Source organism: Sminthopsis crassicaudata, chromosome 1 (assembly GCF_048593235.1).
Source record: "Sminthopsis crassicaudata isolate SCR6 chromosome 1, ASM4859323v1, whole genome shotgun sequence".
NCBI lineage: Eukaryota > Metazoa > Chordata > Mammalia > Dasyuromorphia > Dasyuridae > Sminthopsis > Sminthopsis crassicaudata.
Window position 1 is genome coordinate 249,164,993 of NC_133617.1, and position 26,477 is coordinate 249,191,469.

At 32.4% G+C, this 26,477-nt stretch overlaps 1 protein-coding gene across 5 annotated transcripts in view; it reads left to right on the plus strand.

Annotated features, from left to right (window-relative positions):
• Positions 1–26,477, plus strand: part of ASXL3 (ASXL transcriptional regulator 3) — a 248,985-nt gene that overhangs the window by 170,615 nt on the left and 51,893 nt on the right. For all 5 annotated transcript variants that reach the window (XM_074277569.1, XM_074277560.1, XM_074277579.1 and 2 more), the window contains one exon: positions 7,276–7,439. In XM_074277569.1, the coding sequence (XP_074133670.1) occupies positions 7,276–7,439 (164 nt within the window). The remainder of the gene's footprint in view (positions 1–7,275; positions 7,440–26,477) is intronic.

Genomic DNA, 26,477 nt, shown 5'->3' on the forward strand with positions numbered 1-26,477 from the left:
GAACTAAATCAAATGGTCAATTTCTTTCATAGTGTTTCCATCTGTGAAAAAAACCCCAAAACCAGTGCATTAATATCTTAACACTGAAGTGTTCTGATAAATTAATGAATAAATATATATGATTTAAAGACTTCACATTAAGAAGTCTGAATTTTTTTTTACCACTTTTTGGATTATTTAAAACTAAAATTTGATGTTAAAATTTAGCCCCATATAAAAATGGAAATGATTTTCTTTAAGAACCAGAGAGAAATTTTGAAAGATCTTTGAGATTCACAAATAAACAAAACTGTCAAAATAATGGTTGTTGTGTCTGTTTTAAAACACTTTAAACAGACCATAATTAGATTTAGATTCGTAGTTATAGTTAAATATGTAATGTTTATCATTATATATGAATATCTACTTATATTTATAGATGTAAGTATATAATATATTCACATAGAAAGTATATAGTTAACTTGAGCATAAGAATTATGTGTGTATGTGACAGACACATATACACACATATGTAAAATATGCATGTTTAGGAATGTAAGTTAAGTACTTTCCTATCACCTGGCTCTAAAGCAGAAAACAAACTAAAGTATGATATTGTATATGAATATTCCTAATGGGAAAAATTTACCAAGTTCATAAGATCATAGAATTAAAGCTGAAAATGCACCTCAGAAGTCATCTAATACCTCAATTTTACAGATGAAGAAACTGAGGACCAGAGGCTATAGTTTAGCCAATATAGAGGAGTTAAAGTTGGAGCCTTTACCTGAATATCAGCTTTGATGTCAGTTCTAGAGAGCAGCATTTACACATGTTCCAGAGTAGGTTAAATGCCTTATACAGAGTATTAGAAAGGAATTCTAGGGGAAAAAGGGAGTCTTATCTCAGATTGGAATCTACAGATCTATTTTATAAAATCAAACTATAGTATTAGATAGCACAGTGATTGAAATTTGCAATTAGTAATCACGGTTTTTATGCCCTGTACTCTGGAAAGTCATACAATAGAAAACACTTTTGTAGTATTCTTGGTGATATTTAATAACAATTAACCTGAAGACAGCTAGGATATTTTGTTGTCTTAAACTAAGGAAAGCCAATAGAGGTTTTAGTGGACTGCAAAACTAAAGAGAGCTGGTGTGATCATAGGCTGTAAGGAATGCATAGCTTTCAAAAATAATGAGATGGATAATCCTGTGCTATTCTTACCTGTTTGAAACACATGAAAGATTGAGTTTGGTTTTTGGTATTACAGTTTAGCAAGGACACTTATATACTGGAAAGTGAATGTTCAGATAACAATAGTCAAACTGGAGAAAGAAAGGCATTTACTTCATGCTGAATGAAGCTTGGTTGAGTCAAGACATACATGATAACTGTGTTTGAAGTATTGCTCTTGTGAAAGAGGAAAAAGTTCTTCATGTTCAAAAGGCAGAAGCAAAAATAGGGATTGAGATTTGTAGAGAGTAATTTTAGTTTGATGTCTTGAAGTATTTCTTAACAATTAGTACTGTCCAAAAGATGAAAGGATTACTTTGAGAGGTTGTGGTTCTTCTCCTTTGAGATCTTCAAGCAGAAATTAAATGGCCATTTCCCAAATTTGTTGAAATGGGGATTACTTGGAGATACGTACCATAGTTATATATGTATATGGTTTGGGGCTTGACAGAGTTGTCATGTAGTGTCTGGTAGAGTTGTATATATAGCGCTGCATGTCAGATTAAGGCAACAACAACAGGGTCTAAGAATGCATGTCTATTGGGTCAGAATAGAAAAAATTTATTACAACCTAATATCTAAAAGCAGGTATTATTTAAAGTGAAGAGAGAAAGGCAAAAGGTAATTGAAAATAGGTTAGTAGTATAATTTATATTGTAAAGAGTCTAGGTGATGATTGAGAATTATAAGTAGTAAATTGTAGAAGAAAGAATAAACATTCAGTAGTGAGAGATGGGATGGCCCATTTGGAGGAAGCAAAGTCAGAAGGTAATTTTTAAGAACTTATTATGTGCTCGCCACTATCTAAGAAAACTTCAGAAATTGAAAAGTCATAGTCGCACACAAAAGGAGACTCAATAAATTGTATCTACTATCTATTAAAAGTGCTGTCTTAGAGAGACTTTGAACTTAATAAGAGCTTAGAATACTGGAGAAGACTGAAATATTTATGAAATGGGACCAAATCCAGGTATGTTGTATTTATTTACAGTATGTATATGTTGTATATTAGAGGAATCAACAGACTTGTTTTATCCTTGATATCTCATATGAGAAGTAGCTCTGGCAAATCCCCTCACATTTACATTTCATTTATTCTTTGGCTTCCAGGACTCAGTTATTTGATATATATATATTTTTAATTTTGTAAATTAAAATTTTATATCTTTTACATTAACAAGCATTTTTTAAAAAATTTTGTAACAAGTATGCAAAGTTAAATTTTTAAAAAATTACATTTACTATGTCCAGAAACATTCTCGTTCTACATATTTAGTTTATCACTACTGTCTCAAGAAGTTAGTAACATTTATCTTCAGTCCTCTGGAACCATGTTTTAGTATTGATTGGATCAAAGTTCTTTCAAAGTTGTTTGTTTTTACAATGGTGTTACAGAATAAATGGTTTTTATGATTCTGTTGACTTTATTCTGATTTTATCAATCCACTATTAGGCAATCAATTCCTGAGGAATTTATTCATAGCAACCAACTCACATAAACCAGAAGGTCAATTTACTTACTTGTAATTGGTAGATATATTTTTAAGGAGACTAAATATTTGTGTCTCTTATCTGAAGTATCTCTTTTTGTATATCATGGGAGCTTGAAAATGATTAAACCATACAGAGACAGTAGAGCCTAAAGATGAACTTTTCTTATACTATGAATAGGATAGTATGGTTTCATAAGTTTAAAGTTGAAGTTGGAAAAGAGGGCCTTAGGAGTCCTCTTAAACCTGTTCTTCTTCATGAGGAAATTGAGAGAATGAGTTGGCTTCTCCAAGATCACACAAATAGTGACAAATTTGGTTTGACTTTTGAATCTCATCTTTTCCCTACCTTGTGCTATCTTTCTCTTGGACAAGCACTATATTTACATGAAATAGATTCTTACATAGCTTTCAAAATATCAGCCACTAAGTTGTGTCACTAGTACACTTAGGAAAACAAATTAAATTTTTAAGATGACCATTTATGTTGGTTAAATTTAAATAGATTGAAAACACAAGGAAAGCCCAAAAAGAATGACACGTAATATAGACAGCTTTGAAAACTACCAGTTGAACTAATTATATGCTTAAAATGAAATTCAACCTGCATAAAATGAAGATCTTTGATTTCCTTCCTTCCAAAAAATTTTTTGATTTCTCCTTCTTTTAGGTAGACCCTTAAACTTCTTTCTGGGATTCAGGAAACCTGATAGCAATAACAGGAGTTTGTTTTCAAATACTCTCTTAGGGCAGGTTACCATGCAGTCTTTGTTCTCATCCCTGCTGATTTGATTACTTACTCACTCCAGTTTCAAAGTGTAGCATTTTTTGATCTGGTCTCAAAATTATCAGGGTACTTTGCTTTGAAGGCCTAATATGCTGATCATATGTGTCTTGGTATCTTTTCTAAACTATGTTTTGAGAAATGTAATTGTATTGTACACTTTCTCCCCCTTATGAAATCCTGTACATTGCAGGGGCCTACTATATGTTTATTTTAGTTAGTGAAGTGAGGACAATGAATTGTTTCTCACCTCCATGCCCTCATCTAGTTTTTAATACTCATTTTATAATATTAATCATGAAGTTTTTGTGCTTTGTTTCAACTCAAGACAGTGAGAAGTAGTGAATAGAAAGTGGGCCATGAAGGTAGGAAGATCTAGGTTCAAGTTCTGCCTCTGATACATACTGTTTTTGCAGCTCTGAGCAAGATATTTGCTTTTATCAGTTCTCTAGGAAATGCTCTAAGACTCTTTAAGTTGTAGAACAGTTATAAAGAGAATCCTCTTTAACAATTTAGGGAGTTCCTTAGATGACTTCCCTAAATTGTTGAAATTATTGTTCTGGTCTTTATCTCTTAATGCCCAGAACAGGGTTAGATTTCTTGAAATGATTCCATATGGGAATTCATATTTGGTATGTCTATCTTGGTTTGAAATTACAACCTTAGAATTTAATACAATCTCCATTACCCTTTGTAGTGGTGAGTTGAATCTTTTTCTTTCTGTTACATTTTTTCCTTGTTAAAGGAAACATACCTCACAGATGAATACTGATGACTTTGCCACTATGTTGGAGAGCTAAAAGCAACCTCAAAGGAACCATTTCTGTTCCAAAAATTTACTTTATTCCAATTGTATGTGTCAACTGGGGGTTAGGAAATTGACAAGATAATAGGATAATTACTTTTCATTCAAATGAACAAACTGCTAGTGTAAAATTGGAGTTTATAGCTGACTGTTATGGGCCAGAACTCTGAAACCAGGATTCTTACAAGGTGTTAACTGAGTGGAATGGATAAGTCAATGGCTATCTAGTTTAGTATGGTGATGAATAGTTCTCTACTTAAGTATATGAACTTAGTACTTAATATAGTTCTACAAAATTGATACCTTTTCTATAAGATTCACACTTATGATGATGTAAGTATAATAGAGTATATAAGCTGGGACAAATTCAGCCAGATTTTTTCATTCCATCTTACACCACCATAGTGGCAGGCCTGTCCTTCATTTCTACACTGAGACCAAGACCCTTCTGAGCCAGAGACAGACTCTGAAGAGGCTTGGAGAAAGACTCAGAAGGAGACTGGAACAGACTGGGGAAAGACAGTGACTGGAGGCTGGAGCACAAACTCTCAGACTGAGACAGACTTCAAGGTAGAGCCTGTCGTGGTGTTCCTCCTGCCTCCCCCACAGAAACCAAGACACATTCCAGAGGATCACAAGAAAGCTAGCTGAGCCCCAGATAAGGAGACAAGACTTTGAAGGAGATAATAAAGAATTTGGACTTTAACACCTGACTATTCTTGTGGTGATTACTCTGCTGAAACAAAGGTTGCTCCAAGACCTCCAGAAAACCAACCAGAACGCTACAGCTGACCATATAATAAAAGATCTATTGATATTTCTTCACATTACCTATAGCTTTAATATCCTATCTTTTACTTAATTGGGATGTGCCATTGTTTTTAATTTTTTTTTAACCTAGTCTCATCTCCCCAACTAAGTTGTTAACATGTAAAAAGTACCTTAGTATTTAATCTCATATTTGCTTCAATCATTAAATGTAACATTGTACAAAAGATATAAAGTAAATGCGTATATATTTTATCCAGTGACTTTGGAATGCCCCATCTTCTGATGAGTGATTCTGAAATGATTTTAATAAATACATCCGTTTCTGTTTTCAAAGGTTTTGGTTTCCCTCAAGAGACTATTGAGAGAGGGAGCATATGCAGGCAGATTCTTTTAGAATATGGAAAAAAGTAAAATGTTATCTGTAATCTAATAAGCTAACATTGTCTTAATTATATGCTTAATTATATACTTCAGTAAAAGATCTAATATATAAGGTTTTATATTTATTAATATTTACCTTTCCACAAGAAATTCTTACATTTATACATGTTATAAGAATATGATTTTTTTTTTGATTGCAAAATTAGAAAGAAAAAAAAAAACAACAAACTTCTTTGGCCTTAAGAAAATATGTTGTACTACTGGCCTAAGAAAATATGTTGTATTCCTAGCTTATAAATTTGGGATAGGTTCCATTGATACCAAAGTATGAGACACCTTATATTCCATGTGTGAATATAAAACTTCTAATTCATCCCCATTAGAATTATCCACTCTTTAATCTTTCCACATATTGAAAAACATATTGAAAAATGCTACTAATTTGGATCTTATCCTGGAATGGAACCATTTCCATGAAGCTAATTCTAACAGGTTCTTTGAGGGGCTTTGCTTTGTTTCCATCTTTGTAACTTTAACATTCAGCCTTGCACTTATTAGGGAGGCTTGGACTGTGATTTCATTGGGATATAGAACTCCAGTATAAGGGACCTTCTTTGGAAGTTATGGGCTTTGAAGTCTGTCTAGGACATTTAGAGGCTTAGTGACTTTGATAGCCACATAACCAAACTGTGTCAAAGGCTAGATCCTATTCATTTTAATCCATGTAGCCCCATTTAGCAGACACTTAATATGAGATTGTCAAATGAATGAATAAATGAATTCTGGGAGGAATGTCATCACTTAATTCTTAGCCTTTTCCATATTCTCTCTAGCATTTAACTCAGATCTTTTGTCCTTTCCTATTTGGTAAAACCATGCCAATTATTTTTAGGTTAAGACATAAGATTTTCTGAAGTTTAAAAATTCTAAATATCTTTGTATTGTTTGGAAAATTAACTTATTTCTGGACTGAATAATGATCTTTATTTTATAATATTATAGTAATCTGATAAAAGAGCTGTTGATTTTGCTATGAGATAAAGATGGAACAATATAGAATAATTAAAAATATAAAGAACAAGCATTGAACAGAGAAACTTCAGATATTCAGAAGAGTATAGGAACCCATACTAATTTAACCTTGTTAGTGGAAATTATTCTCTTTTTATAAAAGGATTTTTGGTACATTGTCTTTTTACTAACAGATATTAGGTGTTTTGCAATAGAAGGTTTTTCTATGGGCTTTTCTCCTAATCTATGGCAAATATTTTAGAACTGAGTTTCTTATACAGTGTTCTGTAAAGGGGTTTCCATTTAGTAGTCTACCATACTTAGACTCCTGCTTTCATAACCCCAAAGTATTTCAAAGCAACTTGGGGCTTAGCTGTGATAATATAGTATTAAAAAAAGAAAAATGGGAGGAGGGGAAATAAATGTTGTGCCCAAGGTCACACAGCTAGTAAGTTATTTGGGGTCAAATTTGAGCTCAAGTGGTCCTGATCCTGGGGCTGGTGCTATATCCACTGAGATGCCTAGCTGCTCCAGCAGAATAGCAATTTGATAAATTAATGAAATGTAGAAAATATTTATATGGTCCAAGATGCTAATTTGAGTTAAAAATGTATGTGATTCTTATTTTAAGATGGTACAAATGAAAAAAGTCAAAGTAAGGCAGACATAAAGGAAGAAGCTATTACAATTTCTTTTTTCAAATGTCAACATTTTAAATAGGGATTGAAATTTAACTGTCTCGCCAAAATGATATATAATTTTGCCCACACATATCTATCTACAATAAAGTTGTACTTCTTGCTTTTTTACCACAGGACACTTGAAATGGACCAAAGCTGAGGATATTGACATAGAAACACCAGGATCTATTCTTGTGAACACTAACCTGAGGGCGTTAATAAACAAACACACTTTTGCTTCCTTACCTCAACATTTTCAACAGTACCTCCTGCTTTTGCTTCCGGAAGTAGATAGGCAGGTAAGTAGAAGTTTTAGGCTTTGGTTTTCAAATGCTAGTTATGTTAACCAGAAGATGTAGAGCTATTATTTAGATTAATTCCCTTTGAAATAATTAGGACCACGTTACTTAATTTTAATTTCTTAGTTTAATTTATTATTTATAATAATGATCTTAAATTTCAATAATTAGCCAATTATATCTTAAAATATAGTATACTGTATAATAAAAATCAGTAAAAGAGAGTTTGTATAAATTATATTTAAGGGGGGGAAATCAAGCATTCCATTTCATTATCAAATAAATCTTTGAAGTAGATATTTCTTTGGCCTGAGAGAATATTGAATGCAGTAATAAAGAGCCTATGTTTCTAAGAAAATATGTAAATGTTTTTATTCTTAAACTCTTTGGGGAAAGCATTTAAAATTTATGGTTCCAGACTCTGAGCATATCAGAGTAAATTAGGATTTACCATTAACTAATCACTTCTCTATAACTTAGGTTGTAGTTTTTGTTTTTTTGGGGGGGGTTGTTTGTAGCTAACTATGTATACATATTTGAATTCTAAATATAATTTACATTATTGAAAAGATTTTAAAAATAAGTTAGTACGGTAATGTAATCTATAATAAGAATTAAGTCTTGAAGAACATTTTCTTAAAATAAAAGATCATGATCATAGAATATGACTTTTTTTAGATTTCTGTGATATCTGATAAGGAATTTTTAAAATTAAATCTATCCCTAGATTATTAAAGTTATTCATAGACATAATTCCCCCCTTAAACATTAACATAAGATATAACATATAGATCATCATGTAAACACAAATCCATAAATGAAAGTAACATTCTTTTAGTCTTTTTCTTTGAGTTTTTCTTAGTTTGAACATGTTAATTGATGTTATTCTAATTTTTTACTCCCCAAATTTAAAGTGCCCTAAATAATAATATAATATCCTCTTATTTCCTTGGGTAGGAGCTACCTTGTTCCCCTTGAGAAAAAATATTATTTTAATTTTATACTAGTGATATTAGGAACTCCTAGAGAAAGGGTCAGATTTGTTTGGCTTAGTTTTGCCCAAATATTTTGTTAAGGAGAATGTTCTAAACTATAGAAGATTCCAGATCATATCCATAAAAGCAACCGGTAGCTACCAGCATGAATTTAAGATAGGATTATGAAAACAAAGAAAGAGAATTGAAGTCTGGAGTCAGACAGAGGGGCAGGGGATCTCTTGCTGATAGATTGGTACTGGATTGAAATGGTTTTTCATTCAGACAAAATAGTAAATCAAACTGCTCAGAGTATTTGTTGCTGGTATTTAATCTGGGATACTTCTGTGCAAACCCTTCTAAGATATGCTTCTTGGCTTTTTTAGGCCTCCCTATAATATATTTGGCAGATTTTTTTTTTCCTTTAGCTTCTAAAATTTGTACTTTCATAAATAGTATACGTGTATCTTTCATGACCTTTTTAGTGGATGTCACTTGGTGGAACAAATGTCAACTTAAGTGGAGTCTTATTTAGGTTTTTATTACTTTTTCAAATGTCACCTCAGTGATGAATAGTATGTTGTCAGTTCTGTCACATATATTATTTTCCAGGAATATGCATCTTTGCTTTCTGGGCTTGATATAAGAGAGAAACTCCTCACATATTATCCCTTTCCCCTTCCCTGACACAGATCTCACCAAAAGCTTCCTAGTTCGTCTATTCTCTTTTGTCCCTCCCAAAATAAATAAATAAATAAACAATTGCAGGTTTCTAGATCATTATAATTAGTCTCTATTTTACTCTACATTCACATTTTGAAATTTTGAGTAAGTTAGATGCTCAACTACTGAATGCTTTGTGCTCCATAGCCTCTTTAAAATCCTATCAAACTTTGGCCCATTGAGATTTTGTACTCAGTCATAATGCACATAATTCTGACTGGAAAATACCATTAAAGTAAAATGCAACATTTACACAATTCTCTTTGCAGAGAATTTTGGATTAGAAAAATTAATGCATTTGTTAAGCATGTTATAGCACATGAGTACATGATTTATTGATTTTTGATGACTTTGTTGCCATTACTCTGTGTATTTAAAGACATCACATAGCCTTTATAAATGTAAATGGAAGAAGATAATCATTTTTCCCCCCAAGTAGAAGTATCTCATACATTTGCAATAACTTTGCATGGAGATTATTTTATATACTGCATATATTGATTTTAAAAGTTATCCCATTATTTTTATTCCACAGTTAGTATATGTAGTCAAATAATCCATTTATGTAACATATCATAATAATTTTTTCCCTTTATCTGTAATCTTATAAAATTATCTTAAACCTTTAACCAAAAGTAAAAAGTTCTCTTGTATTGCAGAACTTTTAATAAACCTGACATCAGCTTTGTCTTCACTCTGAAAAGCACATCCAGATATCCCTGTTTATTTTTTCCCTTTACTTAGGCTGTAAAATAGTTAAAAGATAATAAATGAATCTTTATATTTTTTGAACAATAAATATACTAGATACTTTTCTAATAATATGCAGTAGAGTGACATATTTTCACTGAACATTTATTCAGTAAATATTCATTAACTTATGAATAATAGACACTATCCTCTCTGCTTCCTGTCTTAGGCCCTAGTAATAAGAGAGAAAGATGAAAACTGTCAGACAATGGACCAGTCATTTCATTACAATACTTGGTTCCTTATATCATTAGAAATGTGACTTTCTACATGGTTAATGTATTACTTAATTGAATATAAAGTAATATTAAAATCAATAAGCATTTTAAAGCATTATTTAATATATACCTAAATTCTTAATTGTGGACCTTACCTGAACGTAGAGTCATTTTGTGTTCCTGAAGCTTGTGTAGGCTTTGGCAAGTCCTAATAAACCATAATGGTTTTGTTTTTTTAAAGTCCCGGGGTTGAAAAGTATATCTTATCTGAAGACCAGACTAATAAAAATCTTGAAGTCTCATTGTCAAAATTAGTTCAGGGACTATAAGAAGTTACCAACACAATCTGTAAAAGTACAGTTATTCTATTTTTTTTTTGTGCATATGTGATTTTTAAAATATTCTTTGGTTACCTCATTTATAAAATATGAACTTGAAACCAGAGAATATTTCATTTTTGTCTTTGTATCTCTAGCTTCTAGGACAGTTCTTTGAACATAGTAAGTGGCTAGTAAATGTCTATTGATTGATCAGTCTGTTGATTTATATTGGTAGACTACTTTTATAAATTAAATATATAATATTTATATTATATTATAATATGCTATTTGTATGGTTATATGTTTTATATTTCTGTAATATAAAAGATAAGCACAATTAATATTAGTTCCAAGGCCTCTTAAGAATGAAGACCTAAGTAGGTTGTAGAGAAAGAGAACTTGGATTTGATTCGACCTCTGATGCTTATTACCACCTGTGGACAAGTCACATAATGTCCATGGATTTCATGTCTGTAATATGAGGAATTTGAGATGGATAGACTTTAATTTTTCAAACTCTTAACTCTAGATCTATGATGTTATAAGACATTTCATTTTATTCATTCATTTGTATGTTTATAAAAGACCTTTTAATAAAGACAATTTTAATTCCAGGCAGACCAAAGATAATTTTGAGTATCACTCTTATTATTTTTTATCCCTTACTGTATTTAGAATGTAAGCTTGAAGATAGGGAGTAGATTTTTTTTGTTTGTTTGTTTGTTTGTTTTGTTTTGTTTTGTCTTTATGTACTCGGGTCCTAGCTGAGAGTTGGTGCTAAGTTAAATAATTAGTTCACCGAATGGAATTCCCCAAAGTGTTTCATGTTTTTTACTACCAACTTCATGTTAGGTTCTATAAATAAAATAATGTGTCATGAGATCAGTAGAAATATTTTCACTATATCAATGTCATAAACATTGACTTTTCTTTAAACACTAGTTTTATAGGTTGTACAATTACTGTTTACTATATTCTTTTCACTGAAAACTAGGAAAGATACTTTCATTTAGGAGAAGGTAAAGCTCAAGGCCAGCTAATTTTACTGAGTTCTTGTTTTTCCTTATTTAGACTGCCAGATGGGATTCCTAACTGAAATAGGATTTGATTAAAAGCAATGAAAACAAATGTCAAAAAAAAAAAAAAAACCCACAACACACAGGAAACTTGTCTAAACATTGCAAATGCATCCATTCCTTGAAAAACTGCCCCAGACTTTCCTCCTTTCCCAACTGATAGCATAACATTTTTCCTCCTATGTAGAGAATGATCATTTACTTCTTTGCTGAGCAACTTAGTAATTACAGAAAGGTCCTGTCACAGCAGCAAATACTCACACATCCATGAATAACAAAGTGAGCTAGACTGCACTGGAGAATTTCCTATATTTGAATTCCTTTTTCAGTTGACGTTACAGTTTTTGGATATTTACTGTTCATTCTTTTTTAGGGAAAGTAATTCCACAACAATTTATTTAAATTTAAATACATTTATTTCTCTTCCTGGGACATTTAAACCTATGTGTTTGTCTATTTAATTTATTAGACTAAAAAAATTTTATCACACTTGTTTCCAGTTAACTCTTAGTTCAATTGACTCCTCACTTGCTGCTTACTGCCTCTATAGTAAGCCTTTCCTTGTAAAAAGGAAAAAAAATAAAATAATTAAGACCAATACAGTGACCCTGCCATTCCAAACCATACTTCCCCACCTTACCAACAAAAGGAAGTACTTTTTTAAAAATTTCTAATCCATAATCAAAAGTTAATCACTAGTTTCATAACTGTTCATATTTGTTTTGTTATTTTTATTTTTTATATTTCTGTATATATTATTATTCTGCTTCTGTTTATTTTACCTTACATCCATTTCTCCTCTTCCTCTTCTTACTAAGATATCTAGCATTCATATAGTGCATTTTACAGTTATCTCATTTGATCCTTATAACAATCCTGGGAGATAGGTGATATTATTGTCCTCATTTTATAGATGAGAAAACTGAGGTAAAAAAACGTTAAATGAATTGACCAGAGTTGCACAGCTGCTATGTATCTAAGGTTGTAATTCAACTCAGGTTTTTCTGATGCCAGGCCTGGCATACTGTCTGCTAAGCCACCAACTTTCACCAAATCTTCCCAAGTTTCTCTGAATTCCTCTTTTTTTTTTTTTTTTTTTTTTTTTTTTTTTTTTTTTTTTTTTCATTTTTACAGTCTACTATTATTCCATTAGCACAGAAAATTTTGCTTGAAGCTCAGACCTGGTCTGGGTGCCCACTATGTTTTAGAGATAGAATGAGACAAGGGTAGGAACACAGATATTCTTCCAGGAAGCTGCACGAACAGCTGAGAACCCAGATTGGTTCTGAGAGACCTAAAAAAGGTTAAGGTTAGTTTCTGGGGTACCAATTTTCAGGGTCCCCAAATAGGCCACCACATGATGAGAGTTAGGAAAGGGGGAACCCCTTTTGGGTTGGCGCAAGGATAGTCCAGTGACGGCGCAGAGTCCCCTGTAAAGGAATTTACAGGCCTGAAAACCTAGATTGATAAAAAAGGTTTTTTTAGGGTTTGCAAGTAAGAGTAAAGGTAGAAAGACACCAGGGCCAGAGGTGGTTACCAGGCGGACAGGAACCCTTACATGGTGGAAGGATACCATGTTTGGGGGGGGAGGCTCCTGCAAAGAGTGGCCTCAAAAGATTTCCCTTTTTATAATCTTGAAGGTAAGGTGGTTGGAGTCCCAGGCTCCTGGCGGATTTTCCAGCAGGGTCAGCATTGAATAGAATTCAATGGGTTTTCAGATAAGGAAGAAACTGTGGGGGTTGGGAAAACCCAAGTTAGCTCAGATCTGATGGGGGCTGGGGAAAGCCTGGATATCAATGGAATTCAAAAGGGTGCTTTTTGACTAGGATTTGTGAATCAAAAGATCCTAGCTTAAAGGGACCTCAACCTCCATCAATTATAAAAGGTAATTTTGGTTATTTGAAGTTTAAAAGTTTCTGCATAAACAAAATTCATGTTACCAGGAAAGAAAATGGTCAGCTAGCAAGAGAATAGTTTCTTTGTCTCAATTACCTTGGATAGATTCTGATTTCCAAAATATATAAATAAAAATTAAAAACAAAAATACATGACTAAAAATATTGTCTAATACATTATTGGTCAGAGAATATTGATAACTTACCCTAACAGCTCTCCAAGAAGATTTATAAATTAATAACCATGCAAAAGAATGCTTCACATCAGTCATAAGAGAAATGAAAATAAAAACAATTCTGAAGTTTCCATTTACACTCGCAAATTGACAAAAGAGAGCAAAAGATAGGAATGGTCACTATCAAGAGAAGATGTAGAAAGTGGAGTGGGTTATAGATGAAAGATCTGTACACTAATGCAGTCATTCTGGAATCAGGAATTATGAAAAAAAGAGTTATGAAATGTCTACACCTTTTGAATTCAAAGATCCACTGGTAAGTATATACCCAGAGGACTTCATTGATAAAAGAAAAAATAACATATATACCAAACTATTTACAATAGCATTTTTTGTTGTAACAGAAAACTGGAAACAAAACAGCTGCTGGTCACTTGGGGAAAGTTAAACAAATTCTGTCACATTTATATAATAGAATATCACTGTGATCTAAGAAATTTAATTATAATGATCAAATGCCATAACAAAGAAGTATAAAATGTACCTCTTTGTCTTTATAGAGGTGGGGGCTATATTGAATGCTACATACGCATACATACACATTTGTTTAGTAGAACATGGTTCATATAGTCATTAGATTTATTAAATCCCCCCCCCATCCTTTTTTTTCCTCTAAGGATGGCTCTGTAAGAAGAAATGAAAGGAAGATTACACTCAAAAAATCAAGATGACTTAAAAGCAGATAGCATTTTAAGAATTTTTAAAATTTCCCTCAGCAATAGTTGTGAAAGATATTGATTTGCATTTTTTCCAATTTTTAAATGAAGTAGCCTTTCATATTTAGGTTACATTTATGTTTAGGTTATTTCTTCTTTAGGAAGAAACCAGGCCAAGAGAGAGCCCACAGGAAATTCACCTGGAAGAAAAGCTAAGTCTTATTCAAAGAAAAGGATTGATTCTGCTGGGCAGCCCTTTTAGAAATGTTTTGATCTGGGTAGTTTATGTTCAAATGATATTATGTCAATATATTGACAAAAAAGCTATATATGTGTAATGTTGTGTGCGTGTGAGATTGTTTTAAGGAGTTTTTATATTGTATGGAGTGAAATGCTTGTTTCAATTTTTTTTTTTATTTACCATCTCCTAGTTGTCTAATTCTTGTTTAATAAAGAATTCTAATATTTCTTTAGACTTAGCAGCCACTGAATTATTATTTGGGATTGCTGCTTACCTAGATGTTTTGATTCATACTTGTCTATTTCCAAACTAATACAAATAGATAATACAAATATTTTATTACATAGTTTAAGGTCTGAAGTGCTATTCCTCCTTCATTCCTACTTTTTTCATTATTTTCCTTGAGATTCTAAGAATTGTCATTTCTCCCAATTAGATTAAACTGCTTGAGGGTAAGTTTTTTTGTTTTATGTTTTCCCAGCAACATTTAGGAGAATATATGTCTATATATGGTACATAGTAGGTGCTTAATGAATGTTTATTGATTTGACTCCAGATTAATTTTGTTCCAAGTTCTATAAAATAAACCCTCAAAGATGGGATGGGTGCTAGAAGTTAGACCTGCTTTCCCAATTAAAAGCAGTCATCAGAGACATCTTCAGGTACAAAGAGAAAGCATTTATTTAGTCTTTGCAAGGTGGGACCCAATCATACCCAGGAGGCATCCCAGGAGCACATTGCCATATGCTTGACCTGATCAGCTGAAGTAGAACACCTGATTAAATAGAAAAAGACTCAAGCCTTTTCATTGGATAGTGTCTGCTTCCTCTGGGTCATATCACTTCCTGTAACTTCACTAGCTTCCTGCATCCCAGGGTTCTAGAACTTATCTTCTGACTTTGGGAATAGAGATCATGTGACTTAGTCTTAAACTGAAGAAACTTCCAATCAGTCTCATTCAATATAAACTGACTTTCTTGTTCCATTTTATTCCATTGAATTGAAATTAATAGACATGATGAGGAGAGAACATTGAAAATATTTCCTATTTCTGCATCTTAACATTTAGGCAATATTGTATTTTTTAAAAAGCTTTTTCAATACTACCCATCCTTGTCATTTTCAAATTTTATTATTTATAGTTTTTCTATAAAGGCCTAAATATTTTCCTTTTTTTTCCAAAGCAAATTTATATCTAAGTAATACATTAATAATTAATAAATTAGTAAATCTCATTTTGCCCATTGTTCTATTACTTCATAAAATTTGAAAAAGTAAGAAAAAGAAAAAAATTTTCAGTCTATGTTTAAGGTTTTCTGAGTGACTGAGCCATATGATGCCTCCTATTACATTCAGGGCACTTGAATATATTCCAATTGAAGGGTTGATTTAAGTCATTTGTGAATTTTCTTTAACAAATAAAATTTTAGTGCTATAGAAGGGCTTAGTTTATGGATCTAAATTTTTCTATTAGAAATTATTCTTATTGCTCTAAAAAACTGCTTTTCAGAGATATATTTTTGAAAGTTTGTTTGCTTTTGGTTACCCAAGCATTCATATTTGGATCCTATTTCATGCATTGGGAAGCTTTGTGCATGTACATCAAGATGTTTTTCTCATGTATGCAGTAGATAAACTAAATTAATTATACCATCTTTTTAATAATACTTGGCTCTTTGGTAAGTCCTCAGATGGAATAATTACCTAATAAGATGATCTATTTTTTTTAAATAAATGGGAAATTTATTTGTGAAAATTACTTTTAAGCTTTTCCCCAATAAATACCTACAAACTTATTGCATCTTTTCCAACTCTGATGACACTGGTCATCAGAAATAAATGAATCATTTATCTTTCCTAAAAATTGTCTTGCCCCAGATGGCTTTTGAGAGTCCAACTATAATAATATCCATATAGGCTATACTTGGCTTACGCTTGCAGGGGAGTTGATAGATTTTCAGAGTCATTCAATTAAATAAACATTTATGAAATACTTGTTAGTTGCAGTAGGTACTGGAGGAAATATAGTTTTGGCTTCCTAGGTTGCTTACTGTTGGGGGGGGGAGGTGAGAAGTGGGGAAAGAATCAATGATTTCTCTCTTCACTTTTTTATTCTTATTGACTCAAATGCTCATACTACTTGGGTTGAATTAATTATTCAGTCTTGTCGTGGAAGAAGAATACAGTTAATTGGCACATATGTGTGTTGAACCTTGTTATATTGGGAACTTGCTTTAAGGTAACAAACTGCCCAGCCATAGGCAATAATAATTGCATCAGTAATATATATAATCTCAGTAACATTTTGGTTCCCTGGTAGTCTAGAAATTATGCTGGTATTCTTTGGCCAACTCCTTTATGAATTCTTCAGCATAAGAAAAGGGAAGTCTCTCCATTTGTCATTCTGAATAAAGGACAAGTGTCTACAATATTACTTTCAAACATAGTATGTAGGGTACATTTAACCTACTAATTAAATGTTTTGTTTTGATTTGATTATTGAATTTTTTTAACATATTTCATCCCCAAAGCATTGGTTTGGGCATAAAAATTTACCAGAAAATTAAAGTTAACCATAAGATGCATTCCCTCACCTACCTTTATCTTCATTTAGTTGGGAGAGGGGGTGAATATAATTTGCACATATCCAGTTGTAACTAGTTGTCAGACTGATAGATTTTTTGCTTCTGTTTTTTATAAACTTCTGTTATTTTAGCTTTTGCATCTACTTCTCAAGCATTTATGTTGTAGTTAAGTCTCTTATGTTTGGCATATGAGTAGGAAAATCAGTATTTTTACAAAGTGCTTAATGGAAGGTATTCTGTGAGGCTATAAAATGTGATTGCACATTGCCTTATAGGAAAGCAATTAAAATGCCATCGTGAATATTCAGATCTTATTTTTTCCTGAACTCTTTTTCAACCTGCACACTATTCTCATTTTGTCAGATTTATTATTTCATTTACATTTTTCATTTAGTTTTGTGCATTTAGCTCTGCCTGACTGAACTTTTTCCTATTTTTGACAAAGCATTTTAGAATGATTGTCAGTGTTATTGTTTCTCCTCTTGTTTTAGACAATTCCTAAATTAACTAGATCACATTTCATTTTGTCAACAGCTATTTGCATTTGTTTTTTTAGGTTTTCTATATTCTTTCAGGGGTAAGGACATCTTTGTTTTCTGGTGATAAAATGAAAAAGAAAAAATACCATCTTTACATTTTCCCAGAGTGATATAGATATAGATATAGATATAGATATAGATATATTTTTTTGCCTTTCTACATAAATTTCATGGATGCTTTTACTTAGTACCAGTTTCTAGTTGTTAGGTTTTCTTTATTATTATTTGAGCTTGGCCCATATGTTTCAAATTGTGGTTTTAGAAAAGATTTATAGTACCTGAAAGATGTTTTGCTGTTCGTTCTAAAATCTGAAGGGGGCTGTTTCTTGTGACATTTAGCTAAATGGAACTTTTCTCCCTTTATAAAGTGATAACCATGTCATAAAATGAAGCCTCCCATAATTAAATTGTTATCTTTGAGTATTAACTGTATTCTAGTCAAATAACAATACCTGGCTGTGATTATAAGGATGGAATTTGTCATTAATAAATTATTTTCCAGTTATCTGAGAATTTTAAAACACAGTTTTTTCTTTTACCATTGGAATAAAATTGAAACCTAAGATCGCTGTCTTGATTGTGTGTAGATCATGTGTGTTTTGTGAGTGATAGCATATGATATACTTAAATCCGTGTGTGTGTGTATAGGAAAGTAACAGTAGAATAGGTCATAGAGAGAGAGTTCTGCATGTTTACAGCTAGCTGTTATACCTCTAAGAACTCTTCTGATTGCTGACATTTTCTCACACTTCTTTTATTAGTCACGTATATTCTTTTTTTTTTTTTTTTTTTTATTCATTTTTCCAAATTATCCCCTCCCTCCCTCCACTCCCTCCCCCGATGGCAGGTAATCCCATACATTTTACATGTGTTACAATATAACCTAGATACAATATATGTGTGTAAATTCCATTTTCTTGTTGCACATTAATTATTAGCTTCCGAAGGTATAAGTAACCTGGGTAGATAGACAGTAGTGCTAACAATTTACATTCGCTTCCCAGTGTTCCTTCTCTGGGTATAGTTATTTCTGTCCATCATTGATCAACTGGAAGTGAGTTGGATCTTCTTTATGTTGAAGATTTCCACTTCCATCAGAATACATCCTCATACAGTATTGGTGTTGAAGTGTATAGTGATCTTCTGGTTCTGCTCATTTCACTCAGCATCAGTTGATGTAAGTCTCTCCAGGCCTCTCTGTATTCCTCCTGCTGGTCATTTCTTACAGAGCAATAATATTCCATAACCTTCATATACCATAATTTACCCAACCATTCTCCAATTGATGGACATCCATTCAACTTCCAGTTTCTAGCCACTACAAAAATAGCTGCCACAAACATTTTGGCACATACAGGTCCCTTTCCCCTCTTTAGTATTTCTTTGGGATATAATCCCAGTAACAGCAATGCTGGGTCAAAGGGTATGCACAGTTTGATAACTTTTGGGGCATAGTTCCAAATTGCTCTCCAGAATGGCTGGATTCTTTCACAACTCCACCAACAATGTATCAGTGTCCCAGTTTTCCCACATCCCCTCCAAGATTCATCATTATTTGTTCCTGTCATTTTAGCCAATCTGAAAGGTGTGTAGTGGTATCTCAGAGTTGTCTTAATTTGCATTTCTCTGATCAGTAGTGATTTGGAACACTCTTTCATATGAGTGGAAATAGTTTCAATTTCATCATCTGAGAATTGTCTGTTCATATCCTTTGACCATTTATCAATTGGAGAATGGTTTGGTTTCCTATAAATCAGGGTCAGTTCTCTATATATTTTGGAAATGAGACCTTTGTCAGAACCTTTCCTTTTAAAAATATTTTCCCAATTTGTCATTTCCCTTCTAATCTTGTTTGCATTAGTATTGTTTGTACAGAAACTTTTTAGTTTGATGTAATCAAAATCTTCTATTTTGTGATCAATAATGATCTCTAGTTCTCCTCTGGTCATAAATTCCTTCCTCCTCCACAAGTCTGAGAGGTAGATTATCCTCTGTTCCTCTAATCTATTTATGATCTCCCTCTTTATGCCTAAATCATGGACCCATTTTGATCTTATCTTGGTATATGGTGTTAAGTGTGGATCCATATCTAATTTCTGCCATACTAATTTCCAGTTTTCCCAACAGTTTTTTCCAAATAATGAATTTTTATCCCTAATGTTGGTATCTTTGGGTTTGTCAAAGATTAGATTGCTATAGATGTACCCTTTTTTGTCCTTTGTATCTAATCTGTTCCACTGATCTACTGTTCTATTTCTTAGCCAGTACCAAATGGTTTTGGTGACTGCTGCTATATAATATAGCTTTAGATCAGGTACACTTAGACTACCTTCCTCTGACTTTTTTTTCATTAGTTCCCTTTCAATTCTCGACCTTTTATGAAGCTTAGTAGAACCATTAATGTTGAGGCATCAGGGTAGGGCCACCATGAAATATTTTAATATCTTGTTAGAATTTAATTATGTAGTCTTTCTTCTCTTAACTTCTAGTTTACCATCAGCAAATTGCCTGCTGTTGCTATTTGGAATAGCTTTGTGTTGTGCTTGAAGCAAAAATCTAAAGAAAAAGGAAATTAGAAATTGGAAGAGAGTATTTTTTAAAAATAATCTGTTCAATTTTTATTCCATTTTCTGTATATTCTTTCCATAGCTGTCAAAGACAATATTATAATAGTAAAAGCACTTAGCAAAGTGTCCGGCACATACTAGATGCTATTTAATGCTTATTACCTTCCCCTGCCAGGAATTACTAATTTACAGACCCAGATGTGTAGACTACAGTGTTCAAAGGATTTCCTAGGATGTGGTTCCTATTATTGGAGCCCATATTTATAAAATACTGTTCCACCATTAATATCACTTTCATTTTTCAGATGAATATATTGAAGCCCAAAGAGTTGAATTGAAATAGATTGATAGAGCATTTATTCAACTCTCATTAAATGCCAGATCAGGCAGCAAAGTGGTGCAGTGAATAGATAGCGGAGCTGCTAAAGACAAGAAGAGTGATCTTCCTCAGTTCAAACCTGATCTCAGACACTAGCTCAGTGACCCTGGGTAAATTACTTAAGCCTGTTTGCCTAAGTTTCCTTATATGTAAAGTGAGCTAGATAAACAAATAGCATGAACCACTTCAGTATTTGTGCCAAGAAAACCTTAATAGGGTCACAAAAAAATAGGAAATGATTGAAACAAAAGAAGGATATACCAGTCATGGTACTAAGTGGGATATAAATACAAGCAATTGAGTATCCCAGGCCTCTTTTTTTTTTTTCCCCTGTCACATTCCCATTGTACATTCATTTAAAAAAAACAAAATACATTTTCTTATGTTGGGAGGGAAACATCAGAACAAAAGAGGAAAACCATGAGAGTGAGAGAAAAAAAAAATGAAACTGAAGAAAAAGGGAGGAAAAAATCTGAACATTACAATTGATTTAAATTCGGTCTCTATTTTTCTCTCTGGCGTTTTCCTTCCAAACTTTATTCGGATTGCCTTGGATCGTTGAACTTCTGAGAAGAACCCAGTCTTTCATAGTCGATCAGTATACAATTTTGTTGTTATTGTATATAATGTATTCCTGGTTCAGCTTGTTCATTTTTTATAGAACAGTAGTATTCTATTACTTTCATATACTATAACTTATTCAGACATTCCCCAATTGGTGGGCATCTACTCATTTTCCAATACTTTGCCACCACAAAAAGAGCTGCATATTTCCCTCCTTTATAATTTCCTTGGGAGAAAGAGCTGTGGTGGTACTGCTGGGTCAGAGGTTATGTATACTTTGATAGCCTTTTGGACATAGTTCCAAACTACTCTCCAGAATGGTTGAATCATTTCACAACTCTACCAACAATATATTAATTAGTGTTCCAGTTTCCTCACATTCCCTCCAGTATTTATCATTATCTTTTCCTGGCATCTTAGCCAATCTGAGAAGTTTGAGGTGGTACCTCAGAGTTGTTTTAATTTGCATTTTTTTTTTTTTTTTTTTTTTGCCAATAGTGATTTAGAGCTTTTTTTTCATATAACTACAAATGCCTTTAATTTCATCATCTGAAAATGTTTATATCCTTTGACCATTTCTCACTTGGGGAATGACTTATATTCTCAAATTTGACACAATTCTCTATTTATTTTAGAAATGAAGTCTTAACAGAAATACAAATTATAAGAAAATTTCCCCAGCTTTCTGCTTCTCTTCTCATAGTAGCTGCATTGGTTTTGTTTGTGTAAAATCTTTGTAATTCAAAGTAATCAAAATTAACCATTTTGCATTTCATAATGTTCTCTAATTTTCTCTTTGGTGATAAATTCCTTCCTTTTTCAAAGGTCTAGGAAGTAAACTTTTCCTTGTTCTCCTAATTTGCTTATTTATAACATTACCCTTTATACCTAAATCATGTATCCATTTTGATCTTATTTTGGTATGGGGTTGAGATGTAGCTATATGCAAAGTTTCTGAGATAACCATTTTCCAGTGTTCCCAATAATTTTTGTCAAATAGTGAGTTCTTATCCCAGAAGCTAGAATTTTTGGATTTGTCAAACAACAGATTACTGTAGTCATTGAGCACTCTGTCATGTGTATCTAACCTTTTCTACTGATATACCATTTTATTTCTTAGCCAGTACCAGATGGTTTTGATGATTGTTACTTTATGATAGAATTTAGGTTTGATTCTTCTAGGCCATCATCCTTTGCATTTTTCCCCCATTAATTCTTTTGATATTCTTGACCTTTTCTTTTTTCCAGATGAATTATTATTTTTCTAGCTGAAAAGCTATAAGCAAACTTGACAGTACTGCAACTGCAGAGCCTGGCATGTTATTGATAACAGGAAACCTGGGTTCATTTTCTACCCTGGTGTTATCCTGGGCAAGTCACTTGACTTCTGAGCCTCAGTTTCCTTATTTGTTGAAAGGAGGCTATTAATACTTAGAAAGCATCTATCTTTAGGGATTATTGAAAGGCTGAAATGAAATGTTTTAGTGCTCTGTAGACTTGAAAGCTTTTTAAAAATGTCATTTGTTGCTGGTGTTGATAATAGTTAATGGTTGTATTGATTAATTACTCTAGCTTGCAATTTCCTCTCTGGTAAAATGATGGGCTGGCATTTTTTGCATATCTGTGATGTTTGTTATCAATCTTTAGAAATTCCTTGGCTTTTTTTTTTCTTTATTTTGAGTTTATATTCTTGACTAAGATGTAATTGAAAGTGAAACCTGGAATCTAGTAATGGCTGTGTGATATTGAGAAACACACAACTACTTTGGGCTTCAGTTTTGTTATCATCTATGTTTTTAAGATTTTCATTCTTTTCTCCACTTACTCTTTAGATCTGAATGAATCTGAGAAATTGGCTTGCTTATAGTCACATACTTAACAAGTATTAAAGGTGGGATTTGAACTGAGATCTTTCTGATTATGATTTCTTCACTCTGATACACTGTCTTTTCGAGATAGAGATATAGAGACACTATAAATCCTTTTAATCCTTATCTTTTATATGTTATTTTTTTCTTGGCATCATTAGCACCTCAAATTTCATATTCCATAGATTCTTAGCTTTGGAAGAAACCTCAGTATTTATCTAGTCTAACCTGTATCTGAACAGTATACCTCTAAACAAATGGTCATCCAGTTAATGTTTCTAGACTTCCAGGGACAAGGAAGTATATTGGTTCCCAAAACAGACTGTTTCAATTTCAATTTTTGATATTTCTAATCATTAAGAAATTTTTCTTTCTTCAGTTGATAAATGGTCAGAGGACATAAACAATTTTCAGATTAATGAATTAAAACCATTTCTAATTATATGAAAAAAAATGCTCTAAATCACTATTGATTAGAGAAATGCAAATTTCTTCACACCTCAGATTGGCTAAGATGATAGGAAAAGATAATGATAAATGTTGGAGCTATGTGGGAAAACTGAGACACTAATGCATTGTTGGTGCATTCTGGAGAGCAATCTAGAACTTTGCCCAAAGGCATATCAAACTGTGCATATCCTTTGACCCAGCAGTGCTGTTATTGGGTCTGTATCCCAAGGAAATCATAAAGGAAGGAAAAAGACCCACATGTACAAAAATGTATGTAACAACTTTTTTTGTGGTAGCAAAGAATTGGAAAAAGAATAGATGTCCATCATTTGAGGATTGGCTGAACAAGCTATGTTATATGAAGGTAATGGGATATTATTATTCTATAAAAATGATGAGCAGGTTGATTTCAGAAAAGGCTGGGAAAATTTACATGAACTAATGCTAAGTGAAATGAGCAGAAGTAAGAGGACATTGTATACTGTTAATAGCAAGATTATGTGATGATCAAATATGTTATATTTGGCCCTTCTCAACAATGAAGTGATTAAAGGTAGTTCCAGTAGACTGGGAATGAAAAATGCTATCTGCATCCATAAAGAAAGCTATGGAGACTGAATGTGGATCAAAGCATAATATTTTCACCTTTTTTGTAGTTGTTACTTGTTTGTTTGTATTTTTTTTTCCCCATTTGATCTGATTTTTCTTGCAGCATGATGAATATGGAAATATGTTGAGAATCACACATGTTTATATTGGATTACTTGCTGTTTTGGAGAGATTGGAAGAAAAATTTGGAACAAAATTTGCAAGGGTGAATGTTGAAAACTGTCTTTGCATGCATTTGGAAAATTAAAATATAATTTTTTTAAAAAAAATAAATTTTTCCTTACCTCAAGCCTAAATTAATTTCTCTGAACCTTTGACTCATTGTTCATTTTTTCTGTCCTCTTGAATCAAGCACCACCAATCTGTTCCTTTTTCCATGTTTTTTTTTTTTTTTTTTTTAGCTTTATCAAATTCATTGATAAATATATTATGGATACTTCCCTATCTTCCAAAGTATTTTGCTCTATTTGTATTGTAAATTATTTTAGAAAATGCATTGCATCCTGAATCCAGAATAGAATATTTTTTATTAGTTCCTGAGAATAATCCTTTTTGACTGTGAGAATCTCTGTTCATTAACTTTCAAGGGACAAATTCTTTTTATATCATCTTGTAGAGTTGCTCGGGGATTTTTGAATAAATAGTGTAGACTCTTAGTACTCTTCAGGGACTGTGTCTTTGAAAGAGTTTATTTGAGAGGCTGATGGTGGTGGTGATGATGATGATGTTGATATTTTATTTTTTTAACTAGAGCTGCTACAAATACTTATGTACATGCTCTAGTTAAAAAAATAAAATATCAACATCATGGATTTTGTTTATTTCTTTTTAATCTTTGGTATAGTTCCTAGTAGCTCCTAGTTACTTTTCAGAATGGTTGAATCAGTTCACTAGTCTACCAACAGTGCATCAGTATCACAATTCTTCCACATTCCTTATAGCATTTGTGATTTTCCTTTTCTGTAACAATAGCCATCTGGTAGGTGTGAGGTACAATTGTTTTAATTTGCATTTCTCTATTAAGTAGTGATTGAGAGCATTTTTTCATTTGTCTATTAATTTCATATAAGCTTGGATTATTTCACTTGAAAATTATCTGTTCATATCCATTATCAATTAGGAAATGGCTTTTATATTTACAAATTTGGCTCCATTTTCTGTTTATTTTAGAAATAAGACTTTTATCAGAAAAACTTGTTGAGATTTCCTTTTTTCTCCTCCCCCCTCACCCTTTTCCTGTGTTTCTTCTATTTTTAGTAGCATTGGTTTTGTTTTGGTAGCATTAAAGAGTTTTTAATTTTGTGTAATCAGTATACTTCTCATAAACTTCTGGTTTTTGTTTGGTCATAAATCCTTCCCTTATCTTTTGATCTGAAAGGTACATTTTTCCCTGCTCCCCTAATTTACTTATATCATCTTTTATATCTATGAATCGATTATTTGACCTTTCACTTTATCTTGGTATATGGTATAGCATGTTGGTCTGTACCTAGTTTCTGCCAAAACTACTTTCCCATTTTCTCAGCAATTTTTGTGAGATGATGTTGAGTTTTCATTCTGAAAGCTTGGATCTTTATTTATCAAACAGTAAGTTACTCTGGTCATTTACTACTATATATTATATACTGAATCTGTTATACTAATCCACCCACCACTCTATTTCTTAGCTAGTACCAGATTATTTTGATGATTATCTTGATACAGTATAGTTTTGTGAGGGATAGAAAATCCTATCCAAAAATGACTACTCAGAGATCACTCATAGAAAAGCAGAATTATTTATTAGAATCTCTAGAAGCTGACCCCATCCTAGTCTGTGAGCCAGATTCACAGCAGGAGAGAGCCACTCCCTTGAAAATGTTCACAACTTTTATACATTTCAGACAAAGAACCTCCAAAATGCCACCCTCCATAGGTTGTGATTGGTCATACAAACTGATTTATAGCCTCTTCTTCTTTGGACAATGGAATGCAGCCTAGGCCTTCACATGACTGGGGCCTATAGGTCTGGTTTACGTTAGCTAGCAGTCTCTGATCAATATGTGCTTAATCTGTAAGTTCTTCACCATATATTACTGCACACAGCTCCCTACTCCTAATATGTAAGTGATTTTTATCACATGCTCTATGAAGAACTTACACATTGCTCAAAATCAGTTAATAAGCTTACACGTTGTTTATCAAGTTCACTATCAGAATTATCCCCTTCCAACACCCTCCAGCCTCTTTAACATCCTCTGGATGCAATAATTTTGAAAGGGATCATTGGACTATTTTCGTTATTAGTGTAATCATACAGGGTAAACATAATGGTAAAAATATAATACCACTGATAGCAATTAGTCCATACCATAAAAGTTGTTTCCACCAGCTACCATCAAACCAGGA